Source organism: Perognathus longimembris, chromosome 2 (assembly GCF_023159225.1).
Source record: "Perognathus longimembris pacificus isolate PPM17 chromosome 2, ASM2315922v1, whole genome shotgun sequence".
NCBI lineage: Eukaryota > Metazoa > Chordata > Mammalia > Rodentia > Heteromyidae > Perognathus > Perognathus longimembris.
The window spans coordinates 66,698,408-66,723,187 of record NC_063162.1 but is presented as its reverse complement, the minus strand read 5'-3'; the positions used below and the strand labels follow the sequence as shown (position 1 = coordinate 66,723,187).

Sequence of the window (24,780 nt, the reverse complement as noted above, 5' to 3'; positions counted from 1 at the left end):
TCTTCCCCTCAGAGCTAGGGTTGGCCAATAACACCTGGCTCACTTGGCTGCTCTTTTCAGGCCGTTTTGTGTGAAATGACTACAGGTGTTGTTTCCACACTTCTTCCCAGAACAGTTTGAGTGACCAGCTCCCCTGACCTCTACCCACAGTTCCGTGTATTTTCCCTTAAGAGGTTCCTTGTGCTGACTCCCCCAGTTCCCCAGTTCCCCTGCTGGCTCTGCCCTTCTAGTCAGACTCAGCCATTTCCAGAGGGAGCAAGGAAATAGAATCTTCCAGAAGCATGAGAAGGGAGACCAAACAACTGGATAAATTCCATTTGATATTTTCAAGCCTGACCGGTGCCTCCCACAGCCGCCTTCATACATTCCTCAGCTGTGGCTGTTGACTGAAATCCTTCCTGTTGTTTTTTTTTGTTTTTGGCCAGTCCTGGGGCTTGGACTCAGGGCCTGAGCACTGTCCCTGGCTTCTTTTTGCTGAAGGCTAGCACGCTGCCACTTGAGCCACAGCGCCACTTCTGGCCATTTTCTGTATATGTGGTGCTGGGGAATTGAACCCAGGGCTTCATGTATACAAGGCAAGCGCTCTTGCCACTAGGCCATATCCCCAGCCCGAAATCCTTCCTGTTTTTTGAATCTAAGGCTAGGAAGAAGGCCTGGGCCCCTTTCCAGGTGATTTTCAAAGGTCTAAAAGTGATTAAAGTTTGGGGTTTCTGTGTACAAGGGACATCTGGGTTCCATTAGTTTACTTTGTAGGCAGATTTAAATTTTTAAAACTTTTTGGGAGCTGGGTATTGGTGATTCACACCTGTCATCCCAACTACTCAGAAGGCTGAGATCTGAGGATTACGGTTTGAAGCCAGCCCAGGCAGCAAAATCTACAAGTCTCTTATCTCTAATTAACCACCAGAACCCTGGGGGTGGCACCATGGCTCAAAGTGGTAGAATACTAGTGTTGAGTGAAAAAGCTCAGAGACAGTACCCAGGCCCTGGGTTCTAGTCCCATGACTGATAGAAAAAATAAAAAAAAGAGGAAAGATATAGTGTCAGAGGTTTCAATCCCTAGTCGGCTGGCTCTGTTGTTTTTGAGGCAGAATGTGGTGGGATATCATGGTGGATAGGCATGGTAGACAAGGGCTGCTCACTTCTTGGTGGCCAGGAAACAGTGCAGGGGTGAAGGGTCAGGAGTCAGGAGACAAGGCAACACTTCCCCAGGGCATGTCCATAGGGAACTACCTCCCCCCAGAGAGCCCGAGTCCATGTCCTTATTTATACCCCCCTCTCAAGATCATATTATGAGTCTATCAAGGGATTAATCCACTGATTAGGTCAGTGCCCTTAGGACCAATTTTCTTTAACGCTCCCGGATGTATGAGCCTTTGGGAGACATCTCGTATAAACTGCCACATGTGGCTATGGTCCACATGGCTTTCTGTGGCCAACAAGTGTCGGGAGCTCCTGGCTGCCATGCACAAGTGGACATTTGCCACCAGGCTTCTATGGGTGGTCACTGCCACTTTGTTTTGTTTTATGCTGACAGTTCTGACTTCACTTGGCTTTTCCACTCGAGGCTGGTGCTCTACCGCTTGAGCGGCACCTCCACTTCTGTCTTTTTGGTGGTTGATTGGAGATAAGAGTTTCAGAAACTTGGCCTAGGCTGGCTTCAAACCACCTCCTGAGTAGTGAGGATTACAGGTGTGAGCCACCAGTGCCCTGTACCGGATTGAGATGCTTTGAATAGGGAGCCTATGAAGTCAGAGAGAAGCAACCTGTGAGTAGTGGACCCTCAGGGGCCGCACTGACTCAGCCGAATTCTCTAGCCATGACGAAGGCAGAGACAGCAGGCCCTGGGAGAAGCAGGTGTGCGTCACATGGTGTGCAGCAGGCACGGCTCAGGGCTGTGATGTTAGTCAGTGAGCAGCTGGTACACCCACCTGCTTGAAGATGAAGCTGCCTTCAACCATTTGATAATTTGCTTAGATGCTCTCAGCCTGTGGTCACTGCCACCAGGCAGATGTGAGTTCAGGTTGCTAGCTCTGTCCCAGTCTCCTGGCCTCAGTTTTCTTATCCTGGAGCAGGAAGGTAATAACCACCCTGCATCTGGGAGCTTTGAGGAAAATTTCTTTGAAGTATCAGCACTTAGAACCATGCTCGCCTAAGAGGGAACCTTTGGGGGGTTAGAGTTTCCAGCTACCTTTATTTTGTGTGTGTGTGTGTGTGTGTGTGTGTGTGTGTGTGTGTGTGTGTGTGTTGGCATGTGTATGTGCATGTATGCTTGAACTTGATCTTCCCTTTAGCATTTTCGCTCAAGGCTGGCACTCTGCCACTTGAGTCCCAGCTCCACTTCTGGCTTTTTGCTTGTTAATTGGAGATAAGAGTCTCATGGATTTTCCTGCCTAGGCTGGCTTTGAACCTTGATCCTCAGATTTAAACCTCTTGAGTAGCTAAGATTATAGGCTTGAGCCATTTGTGCCTGGCTTGCATGCGTGCTTGATTCTCAGATCCCTCCCTCCTTGTTGTTAGTACACAGTACAGATTTATGCAGTTTGTAGAAAGAATGCTTCATTTGTAGGGACCAATGCATATCTGTTGAATAAAGGAGGGAATAACAGGTAGAGGATGTTTAGTGTGCTTTCTTTTAGCTGCTTGGATTGACTTCATTTTTGTTTTTGCAGTGCTGGGGGTAGGACTTGGGGCCCCCTGCGTGCCAGGCAAGTGTTCTATCTTTGAGCTATGGGCGCAGGCCATAATTTTGTACTTGAAAAACATCTGCTTTGTTGTGGAGGAAGAATGCCCCCACAAGCGAGCCCCTCCTTTAGCCTTTCTGTTAGAAACACCGATGACCCTTAACCTCTGAGGGCCTTCCTATTCTGTGAATGGATCTCACTAGGGGAGGTTTATACAATTAAGCCTCTGTCCACAGTAGAGCCGCAGGAGTGTCCTGGCCTGTGGCTCCTGGGCTGTCATGGGCTCTCACGAATAGGATTTGCAGAGGGTTTGTGGAGATATCCAGAAGAACAGTAGAGCTGGGCTGGTGTAGAGCTGTGGGGTTAGCTTGCCTAACCTGTCTTCAGCTCCTAGCTGGGCTCTAGGAGGACATAACTACCCAGCGGCTGACACTTGGAGGGAAGAGATCTGCAGAAGCAGACCAGGCCATGTGGGGTCCAGCGAGGAGCAGCTGGGGTTGGATTTATGTCTTCACAGGAAATCATCTTTGCTGCCATTCTGGGAAAGGTTGTCCTGGCTCCTCTCGTCCATGGTGATTTTCATGTCAGCCTGTACCAGCAAGGCTGGCTACTTACAGAGCTGGAATCTGGGTCCAGGCAGGTACTGTGGGAGTGCAGACAGGAGCCCACAATGCAGTACTGTCTTATTCCTGAGAAGTTGAGGCCTGCCTCGTTGGGTTCCTCAGTGTTTGGATTATTATGGCCTGCAGGCTAAAGTGCCTCTAAGACCTCTTTTTCTCAATGCGTTATGTAGGAACCAGGAAAGGCGAAGGAGACATTGCTGAGTGCTCTGTCCAATGTATTGATATGTCTTGTGCATTTGCGTGCTGGTCTGGGTGTGCATGTCACCCAGGTAGGACATGCATAGCCGTTACATCCATCCATCCTGTGGGCCCAAGGGCGTGTTCTTTCTCCGGTTGGTTTCTGTTTCTAGAAGCTAGATGTGATGAGTCTGTAGACATAGCCCAAAGCCTTCCCAGGACCCATGGGAGCCTTAGAGCGTGAGAAGCCCAGGCTGACTTGCTGAGGGGCTCACTTCTCACTTAGTAAATATGTGTAGAGTATTGTATAAAAGATTCTAACAACCTCATCAGGCCACAGCCAGGATTCCCAAGGCTCTCGGAGACATTCTGAAGAATAGCAGTTCCAAGACAACATCTAACAATGTCGGGCCTTTTGGAGCCAGGCAGCTCCGACGGTAGCAGAGGCTGGGGAGGAGCCAGGATTCTTAAACATGGCTTTCTTCCCTCTAATGAGGGCGCTGACGTGTAGCATGTGGGCAGGCAGATGGGATCGGCAAGCCGTGGGGTCAGAAACACCGGGGGAGATGGCCCTCACAGCGCCTTGCCTCTGTGCAGACACCAGAGGCTAAGGGGACAGGATTAGGAACAGACTTCTCCAGGGAAGTTCGGTGAGTGCAGCCTCAAGCCTTGGATTCCATCAACTCTCATATTCAGGACTCCTAAGCTCTTCACTTTTGCAAGTAGTTGAATGGGAAGTGATGTTTTTTATTTATTTGGTTATTGTGGGGTATCAGTTCTTTTTACTTGAACAAACTAGCCTTGGCTTGTTGGAAAATTAGGTGACTTTTTTTTTTATCCTGATTTCAAAGTGGCAGGGATATTAAATCTCTTAAAATATTATGTGCGGAACCTGTTGATATATATATGTATGTGTATATTTATTTATTTTTGGTCAGTCATGGGGTTTGAACTCTGGGCTCAGGCACTGTCCCTGAGCTTTTGTGCTCAAAGCTAGTGCTCTACCAGTTTGAGTCACAGATCTACTTTGAGTTTTCTGGTGGTTAATTGGAGTCTCAAGAACTTTCCTGTGGCTGGTTTTTATCCAGAATCTTTAGATCTCAGCTTCCTGAGGATTACAGGAGTGAGCTACCAGCATGCTGCAGAGGTTATTTCAGTAGAGAGGGAGGAGACCAGGGCGGTTGATAGAGGGAATGAGTTGGACCAGGATACAGTGTGTGCATGCATGGAAAATCACAGTGAAATTCCTTTGTACCATTAATGTATGCTAAAATAACTTTTTTAAAAAGGACTCATTAAAAAATATATTGGTAACATTCTTTGCCAATTTCTGATATTCTTTGACCTTCAAAAAATGAGGTATTTCTTTTCACCTTGTGGATTCCAAACACTCCAGCCATTTACTTTTTGTTTCTTTTCTAGGTTGTGTTTATTTCACATCATTCAGCAGTTGTAAGGTCTAGTTTGTTTTAGATCTATATACTTCCTAATTTATGTCTTGTTTTTTGGTAATGCTGGGATATAAATTCAAGGCCTTGCCCTTGCTGGTCAGGTACTCTTAACAATTGAGCCATGCCTTTACCCAGGAGTGTGTGTGGGGGGGTGTGTGGGGGGGGGGGGTGTGCTGGTATTGGAGCTTTAACATAGGCCCTGGAGCCCTTGCTTGGTTTTTGCTCAAGGCTTGTGCCCTGCCACTTGAACCATAGTTCCACTTCTGACTTTTTGTGGTTAACTGGAGATAGGAGTCTCATGGACTTTCCTGCCTGCCTGGCTTTGAAAGACAGTCCTCAGATCTCAATCTCCTGAGTAGTTAGGAGTACAGGCATGAGCCACCTGTGCCTGGCTCTCTTTTATATGAAAGGGACATATATGCTGATCATTTCAAATCTGAGAATCTATAATCCAAAGTAGCTCCAAATCTGAAACTTGGAATCTCCCCAAATTTCCCATTCTGGAGTGTTCCAGATTTTAGATTTTTGGATTAAGGACATTTAATCAGGGAAATTTGTGTCATAATTGGAAAAACTGAAATCTGAAACATTTTAGTTATAAGCCTTTGGTTAAGGAACACTACATCTATATTTGCATTTATGATGGCCTAGATTCTTTTCTCATAATAAATGAATATACTGGGCAAACTTCAGTGTACACACACATGCATATTTATTTCACTTTTAATATAATTTTCAACATTTTTATTGTTGTACAGAGGGATGGGAGTTACAAGGTTAGGTAAAGAGTACATTTCTTTTGGGCAATGCCAGTCTTCCCTAACTCTCTCCCAGTTTAATATAATCTTTAAAAATTGTCTTTAAGTAGTAGATTACAATAAGAATCCACAGATGATGGCTTGGGAGGCAGAACTCAGCCTTTGAGAACACCATGTGGCATACTAGAAATGATGGGTTTTTTTTTTTTTTTTTTTTGCCAGTCCTGGGCCTTGGACTCAGGGCCTGAGCACTGTCCCTGGCTTCTTCCCGCTCAAGGCTAGCACTACGCCACTTGAGTCACAGCGCCGCTTCTGGCCGTTTTCTGTATATGTGGTGCTGGGGAATCGAACCTAGGGCCTCGTGTATCCGAGGCAGGCACTCTTGCCACTAGGCTATACCCCCAGCCCCTAGAAATGATGTTTTTGTGAGTTGATTTTACTCTGGGAAGCAGAGGAGGATCTCTGTTCTAGAAGAGCGTGTCAGCACAGGGTCCTGATCATGCACAGCTGGCTGGAGTGAGTGGGTAGCACATGGAGAACTGGTTGGAGGCCCAGTTCTTAGGACTGCACCACTGGCGACTGGGCATAGAAACCTGGTCCCGATATCCACAAACTCTATTGCCCACATGGCTGAGATCCTTGCGGAATCTCATCCTGTGCCCCCGTGATTAGTGCATTTTATGATTTTGACCTGCACTGGCTGGTGGCCCCTCCAGGGCTGAGTAGGCTATACACCGTAAATGTGGCTCACCAACCAGCCCACTTTGGATTGAGCTGACCTATTGTGTTGTCTACCACTGTGTTACAGTTTACCCTGTAGAATAACGCCTTCATACAATAGTGAGCATCCATTATTTCCAACTTTTTCTATAGATCAGGAGTTGGGGGTTGGTTCTGGCTTGGAGTCACCTGAAGGCTCTTTTCCGGCTGGTGCTAGGGAGCCTGGCCTAGGGCTGCTCGAGTGTCCTTGCAGCATCTTGCCTACCCTGTCCTCCTCCCATGCTTCTGTGTCATCCAGGCTGTGATAACTCAGTAATTGTGGGTGCTGTCTCCAAGCCTGAGTACTGCATGGCACAGACCAGGTACTTGCTACTGGGGGGAGGGTGGGGGCTGTGACTACAGGATTCCCCACCCGCATCTCTGGTTCTCACTAATTGGGTGCTTCAACTCAGTTCTTCCTGCCATTCACTTGCCAGAATGGCGGTGTCTGGATTTTACTATCGTGGAAACTCCACTTCACCCCCTTTCTTTCCCCAGTAGAAAACCACTGGCCATCTTTGTGTATTATACATGCTAGCAAATAAGGAATAAATATTTGGATATATAATCTAACAGTCTTCTGAAGCAGACAGAGAGGGGGTGGGGGGAGAGATAAAGTGTGCGTTGAAGTTGCAAACACAAAAATTTTATTTTATTTTGTGCCAGTCCTGGGCCTTGAACTCAGGGCCTGAGCACTGTCCCTGGCTTCCTTTTTGCTCAAGGCTAGCACTCTGCCACTTGAGCCACAGTGCCACTTCTGGCCATTTTTTACATATGTGGTGCTGAGGAATCGAACCTAGGGCTTCATGTATACACAGCAAGCACTCTTGCCACTAGGCCATATTCCCAGTCCCCAAAATTTTGTTAGTATCTACTGGTTTCCCTAACTCTCAGGCCCTGGGAAGATTTAACCTGTTTTATCCTCATTGTGATTCATTTTATCCCCATTGTGACTTTCTCCATCTAAGACAGACCGTCAGGACTCAGAGGAAAGTTTCCTGAACTCCAGGGCCTCACCTCTCAACCAAACTCTTTATTTTTTGAGGGGGAAGGGAACTTGAACTTGGTCTGGGTTCTGCCCTGTAGCTTTTGTGCTCAAGGTCGGTACTCTACTATTCGAGCCACAACTCTACTTCTGGCCTTTTGTGGTTTGTTGGAGATAGGAGTCTCACGAACTTTTCTGCCTAGGTTGGCTTTGAGCCGCCATCCTTAGATCCCAGGTCCTTGAATTTGTACACAGAGCCCAGACAGGAAGTCCTGGGCAGGTGTCCCTGCTGGTCTGACAGAGTTGGGGGAGTGAGGGAAGGTACCCACCCTCCCTTTGGGGCTCTCACAGGCAGCTGTAGTGGGTTTCTTTTCCCTAGTGTCCCGATCCTACCTTCTGTGCCAGGGTGGGGCCTACTCTGGCACCCCACCGTGGCCGGTCTCAGGCCTTGGGGCACAGCTGTGGTCTCCTGGGAAGAGGGAGGGGCCTGTGAAATCCGCATTGGTTCCAGCCCCAATATCTGCATTGTTAGGGTCTCTAGGACTGGCTCCATGCACACAATGACCCCTGTGCACTCAATGACCCCTGTGGAAGGATCCCCTCGCAGGAATTTAGACATGAATTTATTCTGACAGTCCCTCCTTAGCTAGCCCGGAAGTAGATAGAGTACAGAGATCAAATGCGTGACCTGCTCACTCCTGTAAAGCCTGCAGTGGGAACAGCGGGCATTGTCTCTCCTCTTGTCTTTTCTTCTTGGATTGAACTGTCATTTGTAGGCATGTGCGAATAGTTTTTACTGCCTAAACTTACTGCCTTTTCTTCTTGAGAAGCCCAACTTGCCTTGATGTGCCCCCTTGAAAAACAAATCAGCTTATGACAAATTTTACACTTGGGCCAATTGAGACCTGCTTATGGAGAGTAGTCTAGCTTTTGTTTTTCACATTGTTAATTGAACCCAGGGTCTCACACATGCTCTGACTCTCTCAGATAGACCCCTGGGCCTGTAACCCCTTGTCCTTTCATATTTCATGTCCTTGGTCACCTCCTGTTCCAGCTCTGCCTTGGGTCCTAAGGGCTCAACTGTCCTCAGGAAGGGTGCCATGAGACTTTCGATAGACTTAAAAAAAATTACATTTTGCTGATTCTAAGGCTTAAACTCAGGGTCTGGGTGCTGTCCCTTAGAGCTTTTTCACTCAAGGCTGGCACTCCACCACTTGAGTCACAGCTCTATTTTGGCTTTTTTGGTTAATTGGGATAAGACTCATGGACTTTCTTGCTTGGAGTGGCTTTGAACCCTGGTCCTCAGTTCTCAGCCTCCTGAGTAGAGAGGATTACAGGTGGAGGCCACCGGTGCCCGGCTCCTTTTGTACTTTCTGAAGAAGCAAATGATTGAATATTGCTGCTGAGACTGTTTGATGCACATTCACATTCTCCTTTTGTTTTTTGTTTTTTTTTCTCTTTTTCCAGCCTGCAAATATTCCTGCCACAAGAAATGTGAAGGCCAGGTAAGTGGAGTGTGGCTTTCCCATGGGGCTTCTTGTAGCAAGCTGGCCTTGGTTGGGTGAGACGTGGAGAAGGTGGGGGGAGGGGGCTCCTGGCCACAGAAAGAGAATTGTTAGGAAAAAGAGACTGGCTTTCTCAGAATGCAGTATATACTTTTCATCTCAAGAATAAACTGAAGATGTTTGTAACCCTGTGTTTAATTATAGAAAATAATTCTTGAGAATTTGATTTCAGATAAGAATTGATAGTAATTTTCTCCTGGCTGTGCCACTGCCAGCTCCTTCTCAGTGACAAGTGATCCCTGCTTTCTCCTTGCCTTGGCGCCTGTTCCGTGGAGGGAGTGGGGGCCCAAGCCTGGCGGGCTGCTCTGCCTGCCTTTGAAGATGGTTGGGAATTTCAGCTGCCACAGGGATCCTGGAACCCTGGCATAAGGCTGGGTAGGCTGGCGTTGCACATCCTTAGGAGAGATTATATTTTTGAGGAGCCCCCGATGGCTGAGGCCTGGCTGTGCCTCGCTGGACTTGGGGTGTGGCAGGAAGGGAGCTGTGGGCTGTTGGGAAGGAGTTTGAAGTTTCTTTTTCCATTCCAATGTCTGCACCTCTGGGTTTCCTAGCTGGTATAATGGGGCTTCAGTGCTTTACCCCTGTTGATGTCCAGCGGGCTACTGGAGCTATGATCTGGGGAGATGAGACTTTGGGGATTTGGGATTTTGCTCCTGTTAGAAAGCTTGTGGGTAGTCATTTCTCCAGGGACCTCGTCTGTCCTTAGCTTCAGAGCGGAAGATTGTGCAAGAAGCAGATTTCATTTCATGGTGCTCTGGACTAGCTTGTGTTTTCCATATGAGAACTAAAGGGGCCTTCATGCTTCACTCACCCTGGTGAGTACACCACGTGTGTGTGCAAGTGCACATACACATGTACTCACATGCACATACTCACATGGACATGCATGTGTGTACTCACATGTATACACATATACCCATGCACACAGAGAAGCCATGTGTTTGAGCAATGAGTTTTCCTTTGGATGTCTATCCAGTTTCAGAATGGGCAGCAGCAGTAAGCAGTGGCACTGGCTGCTGATACAGTTAGTTGCTACCCATCCCCAGACCGGCAGCCGAGCTCTGCCTGCCGCTCCTTCCCACCCTCCCTTTCCCAGAAGCCCCGTGGCGCTCTTCTGGGCCTTGTGATGGTGGCAGGCAGGGCCACCACTCTGCTCCACTTTCCCCTCTGCTCTGGAGAAGACATCCTCCTCCTAGCAGGGGTATGCACACACGGCACAGCAGAGAGGGCACTGAGGCCCGATCCTGAGACGTGTCTTAAGTCTTTGGGACACAACTGACTCCTTACTTCCTCCAGGGATCATGTGGCTGATGAAGACGACGTTCCTCCACCTTCAGGTCTTAAACTTGAAGAGGTTCCTCCCTGTCGAGGACACACATGCTGCCCTCACACCTGAGGCTTCTTTGACTGCAAGCCCTGTCTCCTCCCTGATGTGGGCAGGAGAAATGGGCTCTGAGGCTCATCCTGTCACCTTCCCTGCCTCCCTTGGCTGAGCTGCAGAAATGAGCCTGTCCCTTGTTTTTTTCCATTTCTGGCAGCTTACGGGGTGAGGGGAGGGAGATGTTGATTTCTTAGGTTCAAAGAATATTCCAAAAGTATCACTGATGATGGTGTTTCTAACCATAGCAATTGGATAGATAGATCAGCTTTTACGCCTATCAGCTCCTGCCAGGGAGAAATGTATCTGTATTCTTTTTTTTTTTTTTTGATAGTACAGCATTGAATAGCAGGAGAAAATGTCACCAGTAGCAACAAAGCACCTTCTTATTCTAAAACCATAATGCCGTCGTTGTTGGGGATGTGAGGGCTGAGAGTTCTCAGCGGCCCTGGCGTGGCTCACATGTGGGGCGGGGTTCCGTGGCCTGGCCGGCAGCGCAGCCTTGTAAGCTTTGCAAGGAGGTTTCTCCTGCCCCCATTGCCACACTGTGTATCATAAATCACACTTGGGTTTGGGGCTCTTTATGACTATTTGTGGTGTATGGGCTACCAGGCAGGCAGGTCCCCTAAGTCCATCACTATAGATTTGGGTCTTTTGTTTGTCTTTTTTGCCAGTTCTGGAGCTTGAATTCAGGGTCTGGGTGCTGTCCTTGAGCTTCTTTTTCGCTCAAGATTGGTTTTCTATCATCTGAGTCACATCTCCAAATTCATTGTTTTTTTAATTGAAGATGATAATCTCATGGTCTTCCCTCCCTGCCTTTGAATCTCAATGTTATGATTTCATCCTACTAAGTAGCTAAGTGAGCCATGGGTACCAAGCAGCTGAGGGTCTGCTGTTGGGCCTGTGCTACCTGCTGCTACGTGGGTGATGGTAGGTGCTCTGTGTGTGCCCTCGTTGGTGTCCTGAGTGTGAGGGCTGCCCACGCCCCCCTGTCGCTTGTGTGGTAGACTTGATTACTATGACCACGGTGGGTTCTGTCAGGCTCACCAGCACAGGCTCCCATCTAGGCCCCTGTCCAGGCCTGTAGGCAGTGATAGTTCTGAGGACTTGGAGAGATTGCTCTGCAGAGAGCATCGCGTAGCTGGTGGCCACCTGAGTAGCTAAGATTACACATCTGAGCTACCAGTGCCGCCAGCTGAAGTTTGTATTTTGAAACCCAAGCCCCAGAGTGTTGGTAATTAGGAGGTAGGGCCTCAGAGGGATGATTAGGTCACGTGGCTGGGGCCCTCGTGATTGGGATTAGTGCTCTCATGAAAGAAACCCAAAGAGTTTCCTTGCCTGCCATTTATATCATGAAAAGACACAGTGAGAAGAAGGTACCATGTGAGAATCAGAACTCAGGTTCCCAACCGGCACCAGATATGCCGATGTCTTGATCTCAGGGTGTTCAGCCTCTAGTCTCATCTACTTAGAATTTAGCCTCTTCCCAGGGTATTTTGTTAATAAAGCCTTGATGGACTAAGATAGGCCTCGAGCTTCAGTCTCTTCTAGTGGGTGAGAGTGACAGTACTCTCCTGTAATACACATAAAAATACCCTTTTGTGGGATTAGAGATTTAGCTCAGTGGATGGAAGAGCACTTGCCTGCCAAGTACAAGGTTCTGAGTTCCATCCTCATCTCTGCAAAAACAAAATAGCCCCTTTCTCAGCCATGTTTGGGAGTCCCAAATGCTTTGCTACCTGGAATTCTGGGTGATTCCATTTGAACACATGAGCTGCTTGAGTCATGTGACTTGGTTGTCTTCTTGCCATTGGTTGACTCACTGACATAAGGGATAAAAGAAGTAGGAGGGCTGGGAATGTGGCTTAGTGGCAGAGTGCTTGCCTTGCATGCATGAAGCCCTGGGTTCGATTCCTTAGTACCACATAAACAAAAAAGCCAGAAGTGGTACTATGGCTCAAGTGGTAGAGTGCTAGCCTTGAGCAAAAAGAAGTTCAGGGACAGTGCCCAGGCCCGACTGGCAAAATGAAAGAGGAGGGTGGGGGAGGGAGGAGAAATATATATAGCAGGTTTTATGAGGATGTTGGTAAGGAAGAAAGGAGGAAAAGGAGGTACGGGGGTTGACCCAGAATGGGAGTGGGGTTCTGGCAAGCAGGAGGGAGCTTATGACAGGAGGATCATCTTTTTAAAATTTGAGCATTGCCTCCTTCCATTTTTGCCCAGATATCAACACCTTTGCTCTTTAGAAGTGCTCCCAGTTTTTTTCAATCTAAGATGTCAGAGTTAGCCAAGCTAGAGTGTGGATAGATAGGTAGGTAAGTAGATAGATAGATAGATAGATAGATAGATAGATAGATAGATTATTGTTAGCCTATAGGGTGAATTTCAAAGTAATATGCAGCTGTTTGCCTAAGCATTTTGGGATCATGGTGTAGTGCAGCATGTGTTACAAGCTTCCGTTCCTGGAGATAACTGCAGCTGATGCTTTGTGAAGCTGGCTTCAAGTGTCTTCATCCTGAGAAGCACAGATTTCTCACTGTCCTTGGAAGCTGGTGGCCAGACTGGCAGGAGCATGTCATCTTGTGTAATTAACAGTGTAAATGTCACTTTGTGGTCACATATTTGTTCTTTAGGATGGCTTAAATTGAAGCTGTGTTTGTGTAGGATTTCCTAACCCCGCCCAACAAGTGGCCAAAGGAAATGACAGCCATTGCAACTGGCTCTGTGACGGTGGCTGTAAGCTAGCATTGCATGGTGGTGACGTGGTGACGTGAATTGTCTGAGCATACTGCCTGGTGGGGATGTGAATTGTGGGAGCACACTGCCTGGTGTTCCCACAGACAAAACCGGCGGCCTGCAGTTCTCAGAGCACATCTCTATCGTGCAGCCATGCATGGCTGCATAATCATCTGTGTGGATTACATATTAGCTTTAAATCAATGCTATGCTGAGAAGATCTGCCCTTTACTGTATGCTAAGTTGTCACTTGGCAGTCTATAGTCTGTGTGCTCCCTGAAACAAATCTGCATTTGTTTGTCCCTTCATCTTCCAGCCTCTTTGGTATTTTCCCTTCTGCCCAGCTCTGTGTCCTCCCCCCCACCCCCGGGTACTCCAGCTTCCCATCTGTCTGTCTGTCTATTCCTTCCTCCCCAGAATCCTGCCCTTGTGCCCGCCTGGCACGGCCATAGCCTGTCTCAGGAAGGACTGCGCTGGTTCTGGTCCATTGATGATCTAGCCAGGATAACTGCTTTGTCCGTGGTCACCGTTGTGGTCTTGTGTTTGTGCTTTGACTTCCTACAAGCCCCTGAAAAGCAAGGGTGAACAGTTCTCTGCCTCTGTCCTGCCTTCAGAAGACCAATGTGCCAGGTGCTGGTGGCTCATGCCTGTAATTCCAGCTACTCAGGAAACTGAAGTCTGAGGATTGGGGTTCAAAGCCAACCCAGGCAGAAAAGTCCATGAGACTCTTAATCTCCAATTAACCAGGAAAGTGCTGAGAGTGAAGCTGTGGCTTCAGGTGTACAGGACCAGTCTTGAGCGGAAAAAGCCAAGTAAGAGCCTGAGGTCCTGAGTTCAAGCCCCAGTACTGGCACTTAAAAAATAATAAAACGACTAGGAAGTCAGGGACCCAAAGCTGCCTGTTTCCATTTTCAGGTAGAAATCTCGGATCTCAGTGTCTTCTGCATGAGCAGCAGGGATGTCCTCCTCCTCAGGACCTATTGGCCAGGCCTTGGCCCGTTTCACAGCTCCTCAGTACAAGCCGCCTGGCCATCCTCCTCCTCAGGACTTTTAGCCAGGCCTTGGCCTGATTCACAGCTTCTCTGTTGGGCGCCCTATGACCAAAGCCACTGTTTCTGAGTGTGAAGCTACTGGCAGGAACTAAATGAGAGCTCCATGGGGGAAGTGGTATATGCTACTCTTGCAGCCTATGGGGAAAAATAAGACAGCACTGTATTTTAAAAATTATTGCCTCCTCCAACTTTTTTTTGTATTGAGAAGGAAGGCATTAGAAAACTCACAGGTTGGGGATCATGGCTTTTCCACATGATTTCTTTTGCTCTGGAACTGGGTGGGGGCAGCCATTCTTGTTTCCCTTCCAGTGACCCTGAGCACAGCCTTGCTTATTAAGGACTCTTATAATTGAGGGTTTACAGTGGCACACATCCCTGTCTCCCCGTGGGCAGAGATGACCGGCCATGTAGAGTGTGTGTGAGCATGCGTGCCATAACTAGAGATGAGGCATAAGGATGATAGCCCTCCCACAGCGAGGGGGGAGAGCTGACAGAGATGGGCTAGGGATGGGGGAGTAGAGGTGGGCATAGGACTGCTGGATCCCAAGGGTCCTCCCTCCTGTGGCTGGCGAATGTGGGCACTCTGGCTTTTTTTCTTCATCAAGGTGGCTGGGTATACTGATGGTACTTTAGGCAGAGCAGCAGCTGCACCCCCAGGGCCCAGCTTCTGAAGTTCTGTTGTGTTCTATTGATACTAAAGGTCACCAGGCAAGCCTGGGGCAAGTCCAGATTCAAGAGGAAAGAATAGTCTACCTCTTTGCGTGGGAGGTTGCAAAGATGCGTCACAGAAACCTTATATAATGTCGCCATCTTTTTTTTTTTTCTTTTTTGGAGCAGGCTCTGGAGCTTGAACTCTGGGCTTGGGCTCAGCCCCAGAGCTTTTTGGCTCAAGGCTAGTGCTCTACCACTTTGAACCACAGCACTACTTCCCGTTCTCTAGTGACTAATTGGAGATAAGATTCTCATGGACTTTCCTTCCCCAGGCTGGCTTTACCGTGATTCTCAGATGTCAGCCTCCTGAGTAGCTAGGATTGCAGGTGTGAGCCACTGGCATCTGGTTTCATGTTGCAAGTACATTGTTGAAAGTACAGCCTCCTGAGCATGTCTTCCTCAGAGCAGGAAGGGAGTAAGGTTGGGGCGTGACTGTTGAGGTCATGTCAGTCTCTTCTAGTTAGCTAAAGTGACTTACTCATCAACTCCAAGGCTATGCTTTATTACTAATTACAAACTGACGGTGACACATTTCTAGACTGATCAGGATGTAGCTGATAATGAGCTTTGAGACCAGCATTTTCCTTGTAGAAATGGATTCAATCATTCTGATGTAGTTACTTGACAATTTACTGCTCCCCTCTCCCCCACCCAAGGAAAAAGATTAAAAAAAAAAAAGACTTCAGCGAGTGGGATTTGTGGCTTTTTTTCCCTAGTTCTTTAGGAAGCCATCACCATTCACCCTTCATTGTGTGATCTTTTTATTTTAGAAAGATAAGATATGAGGGTCTAATAAGTGTTGTCCCAAGAGCTTATAGACCCTGACTCTGGTCTTACCTAATGATTGGGGGTTATACCCCTTTCCTCCTTCCTCCCTCCTTCCCTTCTCCTACTGGGGATTGAACCCAGGACCTCACCATGGTAAACAAGCCCTACCACTTGAGCCACATCTCTTTCCCTTCCTTTTTTTTTTTTTTTTTTTTTTTTTTTGAGATAGTGCCTTGCTTACGTTGCCTGAGCTGGCCTCCCAGTACCTCAGTAGCTGGGATTACAAACATGCACTACCAGGGCTGGGAATATGGCCTACTAGTAAAGTGCTCGTCCCGTATGCATGAAGTCCGGGGTTCGATTCCTCAGCACCACATATATAGAAAAAGCCAGAAGTGGCGTTGTGGCTCAAGTGGTAGAGTGCTAGCCTTGAGCAAAAAGAAGCCAGGGACAATGCTCAGGCCCTGAGTTCAAGCCCCAGGACTGGCAAAAACAAAACAAAAAACCCCAAAACAAGCATGCACTACCACATCCAGCACTATCTTTTGGATAGGCCTTCCCTCTCAAGATCCCTTAGCTTTCTGAACTATATGCTGAGTGTCCAGCAAGGCCTTGGATTTTCTGTCCCCTCTGGCCTTGAGACGGACTCGAGTGCTATGTTCGTGTACAGGTCACTGAGCAACTGGGTCCTGCCTTGGGGTTCTATCTCATCGAAGCTTTACTCCAGCCGGCACAAGAACAGTCTCAAGGGGAAAATTTCCAGCACTTGCTGCAACAGTAGACTCTGTTCTGTTTCTGATTGGGGACAAATCTTGGGAATGTGATAAGTGCAGTGCAGTACATTTTTGGTTTTAAGCCTGTGTGTGTGTATGTGTGTATGCACATGTGTGCATGCATGTGTATGCTGGTTCTGGAACTTGAACTCAGAACCAGGGCGCCGTCACTTAGCTTTTTCAAGGCATGTCTGCTACTTGAGCCACAGCTTCATTTCTAGCTTTTTGCTGGTTATTTGGAGATAAGAGTCTCATGGACTTTCCTATGCAGGCTGGCTTTGAAGTACATTCTCAAATCTCAGCCTCTTGAGTATTAATAGGCCGCCCAACTGGGTTTTAATTTTATTGCTTTCCCTACTGGTAGTGTCTTGTTTGCCTGAAGTCATGAAGGACTTAGGCCTGTCTCCAAGAGCTGTTGCTTCAGTTTGGGTAAAGGGAGTCACAGCCTGAGTTGGAAAAAGAAGGTTCCAGATGGATCCACCTAATTCTGCTGGGGATAGACACACAGTTTTTCCTGAAAGTGATGAGCATTCTAAGAGCTGACCTGCAGCAGGGACCTGAGATGGTGAAGAGGGGCAAGCCTGGAGTGAAGAATGCCAGGATTGGCAGGCCTGGAGCAGAGAATGCTGGGATTTTTTTTTTTAAAGTTCTTTCACTGTGCCAAAAGCATGATCTTCACCTGTGTCATCACCTTTCAGGGTGAATAGAAAGACTGGAGTCTAGTACCCCCCTTCAGTTCCCTGGCTGCTCTGCTGGTTTGTGGCTGGCAGTCTGGGAAGGCTAATTGCCTTTGCCGGCCTTGTTTCTCATGGGGATTAGAGCAGGCTAAATTGGGCTTTGACGCCTGGTAGGGTAATAGGGCTTCCTGAGGAATGTGAACCTAATTAGAGATCCCAGGGTCAAGCCTGACAAAGAGGACCCTGAAGCAAAGTTAGGGAGAGCTCTTGAAGGAAGCAAGGCAAGTTAATAAAGTTTCTAAAGCCCTCACTTTGTGCTCTCCTCCTTTGTAAACATCCCTGCTGTCCGTGGGGTTGGATGAAAGCTTGACTCTGGGCAGGATAGCGGGGGGTGGGGTCCCCCATCCCTTGGAGGAGCTCCTCCACCCCACAAACTCTTTAGACACAGCCTTGAACTGGGAAACAGACTGCCCGCACCATGATGCCCACCCAGGGACTCAGCCCCTGCCAATGTTCTCCACCAGGCAGATTTTTGGTTTTTGTTAGAGGCCGAATTGTGACCCCCCCCCCCTTCCCCCAGCTCTGTGGATCTGAGGCTCTGACTGCATGTAGAGGCAGTGTCTCCTTCAAAAAAGTGATTCAGGTAAGAAGAAGTCATTAGGGCTGGATGTGACTGGTGTCCTTTCAGGACGAGATTAAGAGACACAAGCAGGGAGACAGTTGTTTCATCTACAAGCTTAGGAGAGAGCAGCCCATTCTACTCCCCACCCTTCCTCCATACCTGGCCTCATCTTTCGGCCTCCAGGACCATAAGAAGATAGAATTCCTGTTGCTCAAGTTCCCAGTCTGGGGCCTAGGGGTTGTACTCAGGCAAAGACGACCCCTCCCTTAGTGACGGCATTAGAGGAAGGTCTGACTTTCATCTTACTATTATGTCATCCCCCATCCCCTGTTTATAATAAATGATAACCATGGAAACAAGGATAGTCAAGTAGCTTATCTTTTTCTAGTCTGTCATACTGAGCAAATAAAGACATATTGCTATTTTATTTTTCAGAAATAGATAACCTAGGTTATAAATTGCCATGCCCTGGTTGGGAACGTGGCTTAGTGGTGGAGTGCTTGCCTTGCATGCATGAGGCCCTGAGTTCGATTCCTCAATACCACGTAAACAGGAAAGCCAGAAGTTGCACTGTGCCTTAAGTGGTAGAGTGCTAGCTTTGAGCAAAAGAAGCTCAGAGACGGTGCCTGAGTTCAAGCTCCAGGACTGGCAAAAACAAATTTCCATGCCCTTCTTCCACACAGACTGCTGCTCTGTGTATAGATGGGAATAGTGATCCCCACCTTACCCTGTGGGACCTGGGCTCAGACAACACTGCAGTCTGCATACATTTCTCTCAGGTCTAGGAGAGGGGCAGGTGATCTCTCACTATATGTATGTATGTGTGTGTACATATACACATATGTGCATATGCACAGACATATACACAGATACATGTGTATATGTGTACACATGCATTTGTATATATGTACACATTTATATATGTACATCTGTATATATACCTGAATATATGTATATTTGTTTATCTATTGATTGATTGACTGATTGTGGGTGTTAGGGCTTGAACTCGAGGCTTGTCTCAGCTTTTTTGCTCAAGGCTGGTGCTCTATCACTTGGGCCACCGCTCCACTTCTGGCTTTTTGCTGGTTCATTGGACAAAGAGTTTTATGGACTAGCTTTGAAGGCTGGCTTCAGATGATCTTCAGATCTCGGTCTCTGAATTAGCCAGGATTACAGCTGTGAGCACTGGCACCCAGCTCTGTTCCCGCTTTTATGGTTTTGGAAGGAGAATGCAGCCTGCATGGCTGCATGGTGAAGTTTCTTCACAAGAGTAAACCACAAATGAACCTTACCTCTAGCTTTGTGAGCTTATCGTACACATTTTCTATGTCATAATAGGACTTGTGCATAGCAATGTTTATTTCCTTGGCTTAACTCATCAAATTGCTTCTCAGAAGGCTGAGATGGGGCTGGGAATGTGGCTTAGTGGTAGAGTGTTTGACTAGCATGCATGAGGCCCGGGATTTGATTCTTTGAAACCAAATAAACAAACAAAGTCATTAAATGAATCATAATTAAAAAAGAAAAGTTGAGACATGCTGCTGGCTCATCTTTTTTTCTCTACCCCATTTGTATCTGAATGATGGTTGATGAATTTGCTTTAGGGCTATTTATGTTTCTTAAAAATTAAACTAATTTTTGTGTGCTGGTACTGGGGCTTGAACTCAGGGCCTCACACTGTCACTCAAGGTTGGAATTCTATGAGTCTTACAGGTTTTTCTGCCTGAGCTAATTTTGAACCATAATTCTCAGATCTCAGCCTTCTGAGTAGTGAGGATGACAAGCATGAGCCGCCAGTGCACAACTTGTGCTATGTGTGTTTATTTATGTGTTCCTTTCTTTTCTTTTCTACTGGTCCTGGGGCTTAAGCTCAGGGCCTGGGCACCGTCTCTGAGCTTCTTTTGCTCAAGGCTAGCGCTCTACCACTTTAGCCACAGCACCACTTCTGGCTTTTTCTGAGTTGTTTATTGGACATAAGAGCCTTACGGACTTTCCTGCCCAGGCTGGCTTTGTACCACCATCTTCAGATCTCAGCCTCTTGAGTAGCTAGGATTACAGGCATGAGCCACCAGTGCCTGGCTTATTTCTGTATTTCTTTCAGTGTTGGGGATCAGACTCAGGGCCTGGTACATTTTGAGCCCATGCTCTCATGGAGCTGCACATCCAGTTTCTGTGTGCAGTTATTGAGTGCTTTCAAGTGAGTGAAGCATGAGGCTGCTGAGCTGATTCACCTTCTGCCATCCTGATACAAACAGGATTGTTCTATGCCTGCTTGATGCCAACTTGGGGAGGGGTCCGCTGGAGAGGTGGGACAGAATTATGTGGAGAACAAGCAGTTCAAACAGCAGGTCGATGATGCAAGCCCTCTGGCTTCCATTGTAGTGTGGGAATGAGTGAAAGCATGCTGGGAATTTGTGGGTTCTCCTCTCAGATTTCTGTGGGCTCTAGAAAGTTCATTTATATGACCCAACAGGATTGGAATTTCAATGATTTATAGACGGTTGAATGAACTCAAATTTACCTTGACTCTCTATATAGTGCTAGTGGTTACAGCCATGACGTTTTAGACACTGGCAGAAAAAAATGTCCCCCACTATGTACCATTTTTTTGTTTTGTTTTGTTTTCTTTTTATGCTGGTACTGGGGCTTGGACTCAGGATTTTACTCTCTCCCTTGGCTTTTATTTTTTTTCTCAAGGCTGGCACTCTATCATGTCCATTTCCAGCTTTTTGCTATTATTGGCAATAAGATTCTCCTTGAGTTTTCTGCCCAGACTGACTTCGAACATCAACCCTAGTACTAGGATTATAGGTGTGAGTCACCAGCATCTAGCTTTGTATGGCTTTGTCCAAGGTAAAATTTAATAGGCAACAACAATCGCGTAGTTCATAGTCTAATTGTGTTGATCATAAGGGAAACAATGTCTGCCATGCTTGAGTTGAATAGGATTGTCCTTTCTCTCCTGCGACAGACGGTCCCTGGGGGAATGGAAGGCAGCTCTATCTCAGGCCTTTTTGAGAGAGGACTGTGCTTGTGGGAAAGAGCTGTGCCATTCACCTGTGGTCCAGAGTTGCAGATATAGACACAGACACAAAGAAACACATTTCAAATTCACGGTCACCTGTTCTCACAGCCATAGACACTCAGCTACTCGCTGGTGAGAGCTCACAACCACCGTCACACCCACTCACACAGATACGCAGACATGGGCGCGTGCGCGCACACACACGTACATGTGCACTGTCACACAAACCCATTCTGGAGATCAAACCCAGGGCCTTGCTTCACTGAAAATAACCACGCTCACATTCAGACAGGGCCCCTAATGTACACACTCCCTGATACACACACCCTTGGGATGCAGTCCCCTCCCTCCCAGCCCCCCTGTGGGAGGCCCTGGGCCCCCTGTCTCCCTCCTGTTGACCTGCTGGCTGGGAGACGAGAGTTATCGACATTGGGAGATCCAGGCGCCCACAGAGGCAGGTGTGGGTTGGGCACAGCCTTGTTTGTTTGTGGTTGTCCGTGGTAACCGTAGATTAGGCCCCAGACAGAGCTGAGAGAAGGCCATAAAGTGGCTCTTACACAGGCCTCTCTGAGGAGCTCTGGCCACCCTCAGGAGAGGGAGTGCCAGGGCTCAGAGACCCAGCTCATGGCTCACAGTTCAGTGCTCTCTCCCCACCCCCACTGAAGTTCTTAGGACTTCAGGAGAATTGTTGAGGTCATTGAGACCCAGTCGGTCTGTTTCTTTCTTTCTTTTTTTTTTTTTTTTTTTGGCCAGTCCTAGGGCTTGGACTCTGGGCCTGAGCACTGTCCCTGGCTTCTTTTTGCTCAAGGCTAGCACTCTGCCACTTGAGCCACAGCGCCACTTCTGGCCATTTTCTGTATATGTGGTGCTGGGGAATCGAACCCAGGGCCTCATGTATATGAGGCAGGCACTCTTGCCACTAGGCTATATCCCCAGCCCCAGTCGGTCTGTTTCTGTCTCTCTGCCAAGGCTTGCATGTGACCCCCTCCTCTGACTCAGGACAAAAACCTGCAGGCAGTGCTTCGACCTGTGGTCACGTGTCTGTGGATTTGACTCAAGTCTGCCATGGAGGGGCCGTGGCCTTCCTGAGGGTGTGCCCTGATGTCTGGAGCCCAGCCTGTTCTCGGCTAGTTGGCAGCTTTAACGTGGCTTTTTTAGTGCTCAGTGTTATAGGATGTGCTCTGGGGGGAGGGACTGTGTCCCACACCCCATTCTTGCCAGGTCATGCACCAGTGGAGTCACACACAATAGGGCCACATATGGGAGTCCACTGAGCTCTGGGACCCTGGGTGGGACAGCTGTAAGACTGCTTGTCAGCCAGGCACTAGTGGTTCACCCCTGTAATCCTAGCTACTCAGAAGTACTGAGATCTGAGGATCATGGTTCAAAGCCAGCCCAGGCAGGAGAGTCTGTGAGACTCTTATTTCCAGTTAACCCAGAAAACCAGAAGTGGTGCTGTGGCTCAGAGTGGTAGAGTGTTAGCCTTGATCCTTGAGGGATGTTGTCCAGGCTCTGAGTTCAATGTGACTGACATTAAAAAAAACAAACCAAAAAACCTGTCTTTGTGGCCTAGGCAGAGCCCAGATAGGTGCCGTCCCCACTAGCCCTCAGTGCACCCAGCTACTGCTGAGTTTCCAGGGTCTGTCTGTGGCCTGGGGTGAGACCTAAAGGGACACTAGCATATTCATGTTGAGGAGGATTTGTTAGACCAGCCTAGCCCATGACAATTCCTTCTAAGGAAAAGTCAGAGCCAGAATTGGAGATGGAGCAAGCAGGTGACATGCTAACCTGGTTCTGTCACCAACTCTCCATCCTTACAAGATGCCTTTCCTTGATTTAGGAATGTACATGTGTCAGAGAGCAGTTCAGGGCTGGCGAAGAGCCACAGTGCTTTGTGGCTTCAGTGACTGGGATGTGGTTCCATCCAGAGAAGCTGTGTGCTTGTACCTTTCTGGTCAGGTTGAGGATGGCAGGTGGCACCCAGGCAGCCAAAGGACACTAATGGCACAGCTGCTCCACCGTTGTCCCTGTGGCCAGCTGTCCTCCTTATTTGAAAGGAGGAGAAGGAAGATGGAAATGACGTCTAGGTCCAGCTAGTTCTGGTCCTGGAATGTGATCCATCTGGGATGAAGGGCGCATAGGGCTTTGGGCTGAATCTCTCAGTGGCTGCTGTTGTTAGAACTGCATAGGACCTTTCCCCCCCCCACCCCCGTTTCAATAAGCATATGTTTCTAGACAATGAATTTTCTTTTTGTTAGTCCTAGGGCTTGAATTCAGAACCTGGGTGCTGTCCCTTAGCTTTTATACTTAAGACTAGTGCTCTCCCACTTGAGTCATTGCTCCACTTCTGGCTTTTTTGGTGATTAATTGGATATAAAAGTCTCATGGACTTTCCTGTGCAGACTGACTTTGAACTATGATCCTTATGAGCCACTGACAGCTAGCATAGACAATGAATTCAAAAAAACTTTACAGACTATGACACATAGTCCCTAATTTTAAAAATTAAGGACAGTTTTAGATTAATAGAAAAATTAAACACCTTCCCCCATCCCTTGTATGTAAACCAGCTTCACATTGTGGCTTGAGTGTTGTTCATGCTGTGGTTGTTCATGCATCTGCCATTAGACTGTTCTAACAGAATAGTGTCACAGCCCTAAAACATGTTTGTGCTCCAACTTTCTATCCACTCTGGTTCCCTCCTCCACATTCCTAGCCCTTGAGAACTACTAATCTTTTTTACCTTTTTCATAGTGTGGCCTCTTTTTGAGGAGTTTGTAGTTGTAGTCCTATAACATGTGGTTGTGCTTGATTTAGATTGGCTTCTTGCATTTAATTTTCCTTGGTGTCTTTTCATGCCTTGAAAGTGCATTTCTGGGGCTGGGAATATGGCCTAGTGGTAAAGTGCCTCATATACATGAAGTCCTGGGTTCTATTCCTCAGCACCACATATATAGAAAGAGCTGGAAGTGGCACTGTGGTTCAGGTGGTAGAGTGCTAGTCTTGAGCAAAAAGAAGCCAGGGACAGTGCTCAGGCCCTGAATTCAAGCCCCAGGATTGGCAAAAAAACCAAACCAAAACAAAGTGCATTTCTGTATCTCACTGAAAAATACTCGCTTGAGTGAATCCAGATAGTGGGCACTAGTACAAGCAGGGGCACTGGTCCTTGCACGTTTCTTTCAAGCATGGCACATGTGTGGCAAAGCACCAGGATGCCTGCATTGAACCCAAGGAGAGAAGAATCATAGTGCTTCTAGTCCTCTAAGGCTCCGTCTGTTTCCAAAGCCATTTGGGTTTTGCTTTACATTTATTTAGAAACTCATTCCTTCTTCCCTTCACATACTTCAGTGTGTGCCTGCACTGCGGACACACAGATGAAAACACTGTTCTACTTGTTAGGTGCTGTGTGCGTGTGTGTATGTGCATGCACCATAGGACAGCCAGTTAGAGGGGAGATCAGGTGCCAGGAGAGAAGACCCCTGCCCCCTGCTAGGATGAGTCATAATCCTGGTGGAGTAATATGTCCCAGACAGAAAAATGACCATGTGTCACATATTCCTTGAGGAACTTAATTGAGTAAGATAAGCAAGAGAGCTATAAATAATTGCCAGAGGAAGGACCAGTGCCACGCTGCCACCCACTCCCAACTGCAGTGACCATTAGTCAGCTCCCCGGCATCTCCCCTCCTCTCTACATTTTTAGAAAACCATTTGAGAACAGCAGTGGGAGAGCCAGGCTTGAATTCCTTCCTGCAGACACCGTGTTTCTGGTCAGGTTCTAATCTGACCCCCTGGCCCCACACGCATATGGAGGCATGCAGTGTCCTTGTAAACAGAGCTCCTGCTCGGTGCCAGCACGCTTGGAGCGCTTCTGACCCACTCTCTCTCGAGCCTCACAAAGACCCTGCAAAGGAAGAGACCCTTATTACCCATAGCAGACGAGGAAGCTGAGGCCCACAGACATTAGCTAGAGTAAGTTGCCTTCTGTCTCCCATTGGCTTAGTCATGCCTGGGCCACCTTTCCTGCTTGGGCTTCA

General features: G+C 47.8%; 1 protein-coding gene across 6 annotated transcripts in view; it reads left to right on the top strand.

Annotated features, from left to right (window-relative positions):
* Tns3 (tensin 3) overlaps positions 1 to 24,780 on the top strand; it is a 204,685-nt gene that overhangs the window by 40,978 nt on the left and 138,927 nt on the right. For all 6 annotated transcript variants that reach the window (XM_048339393.1, XM_048339395.1, XM_048339394.1 and 3 more), the window contains exon 3: positions 8,905 to 8,942. Coding sequence is in view for 3 of the 6 variants with exons in the window: in XM_048339392.1 (XP_048195349.1) it covers positions 8,905 to 8,942 (38 nt within the window). In the remaining 3 variants the exon portion in view is untranslated. The remainder of the gene's footprint in view (positions 1 to 8,904; positions 8,943 to 24,780) is intronic.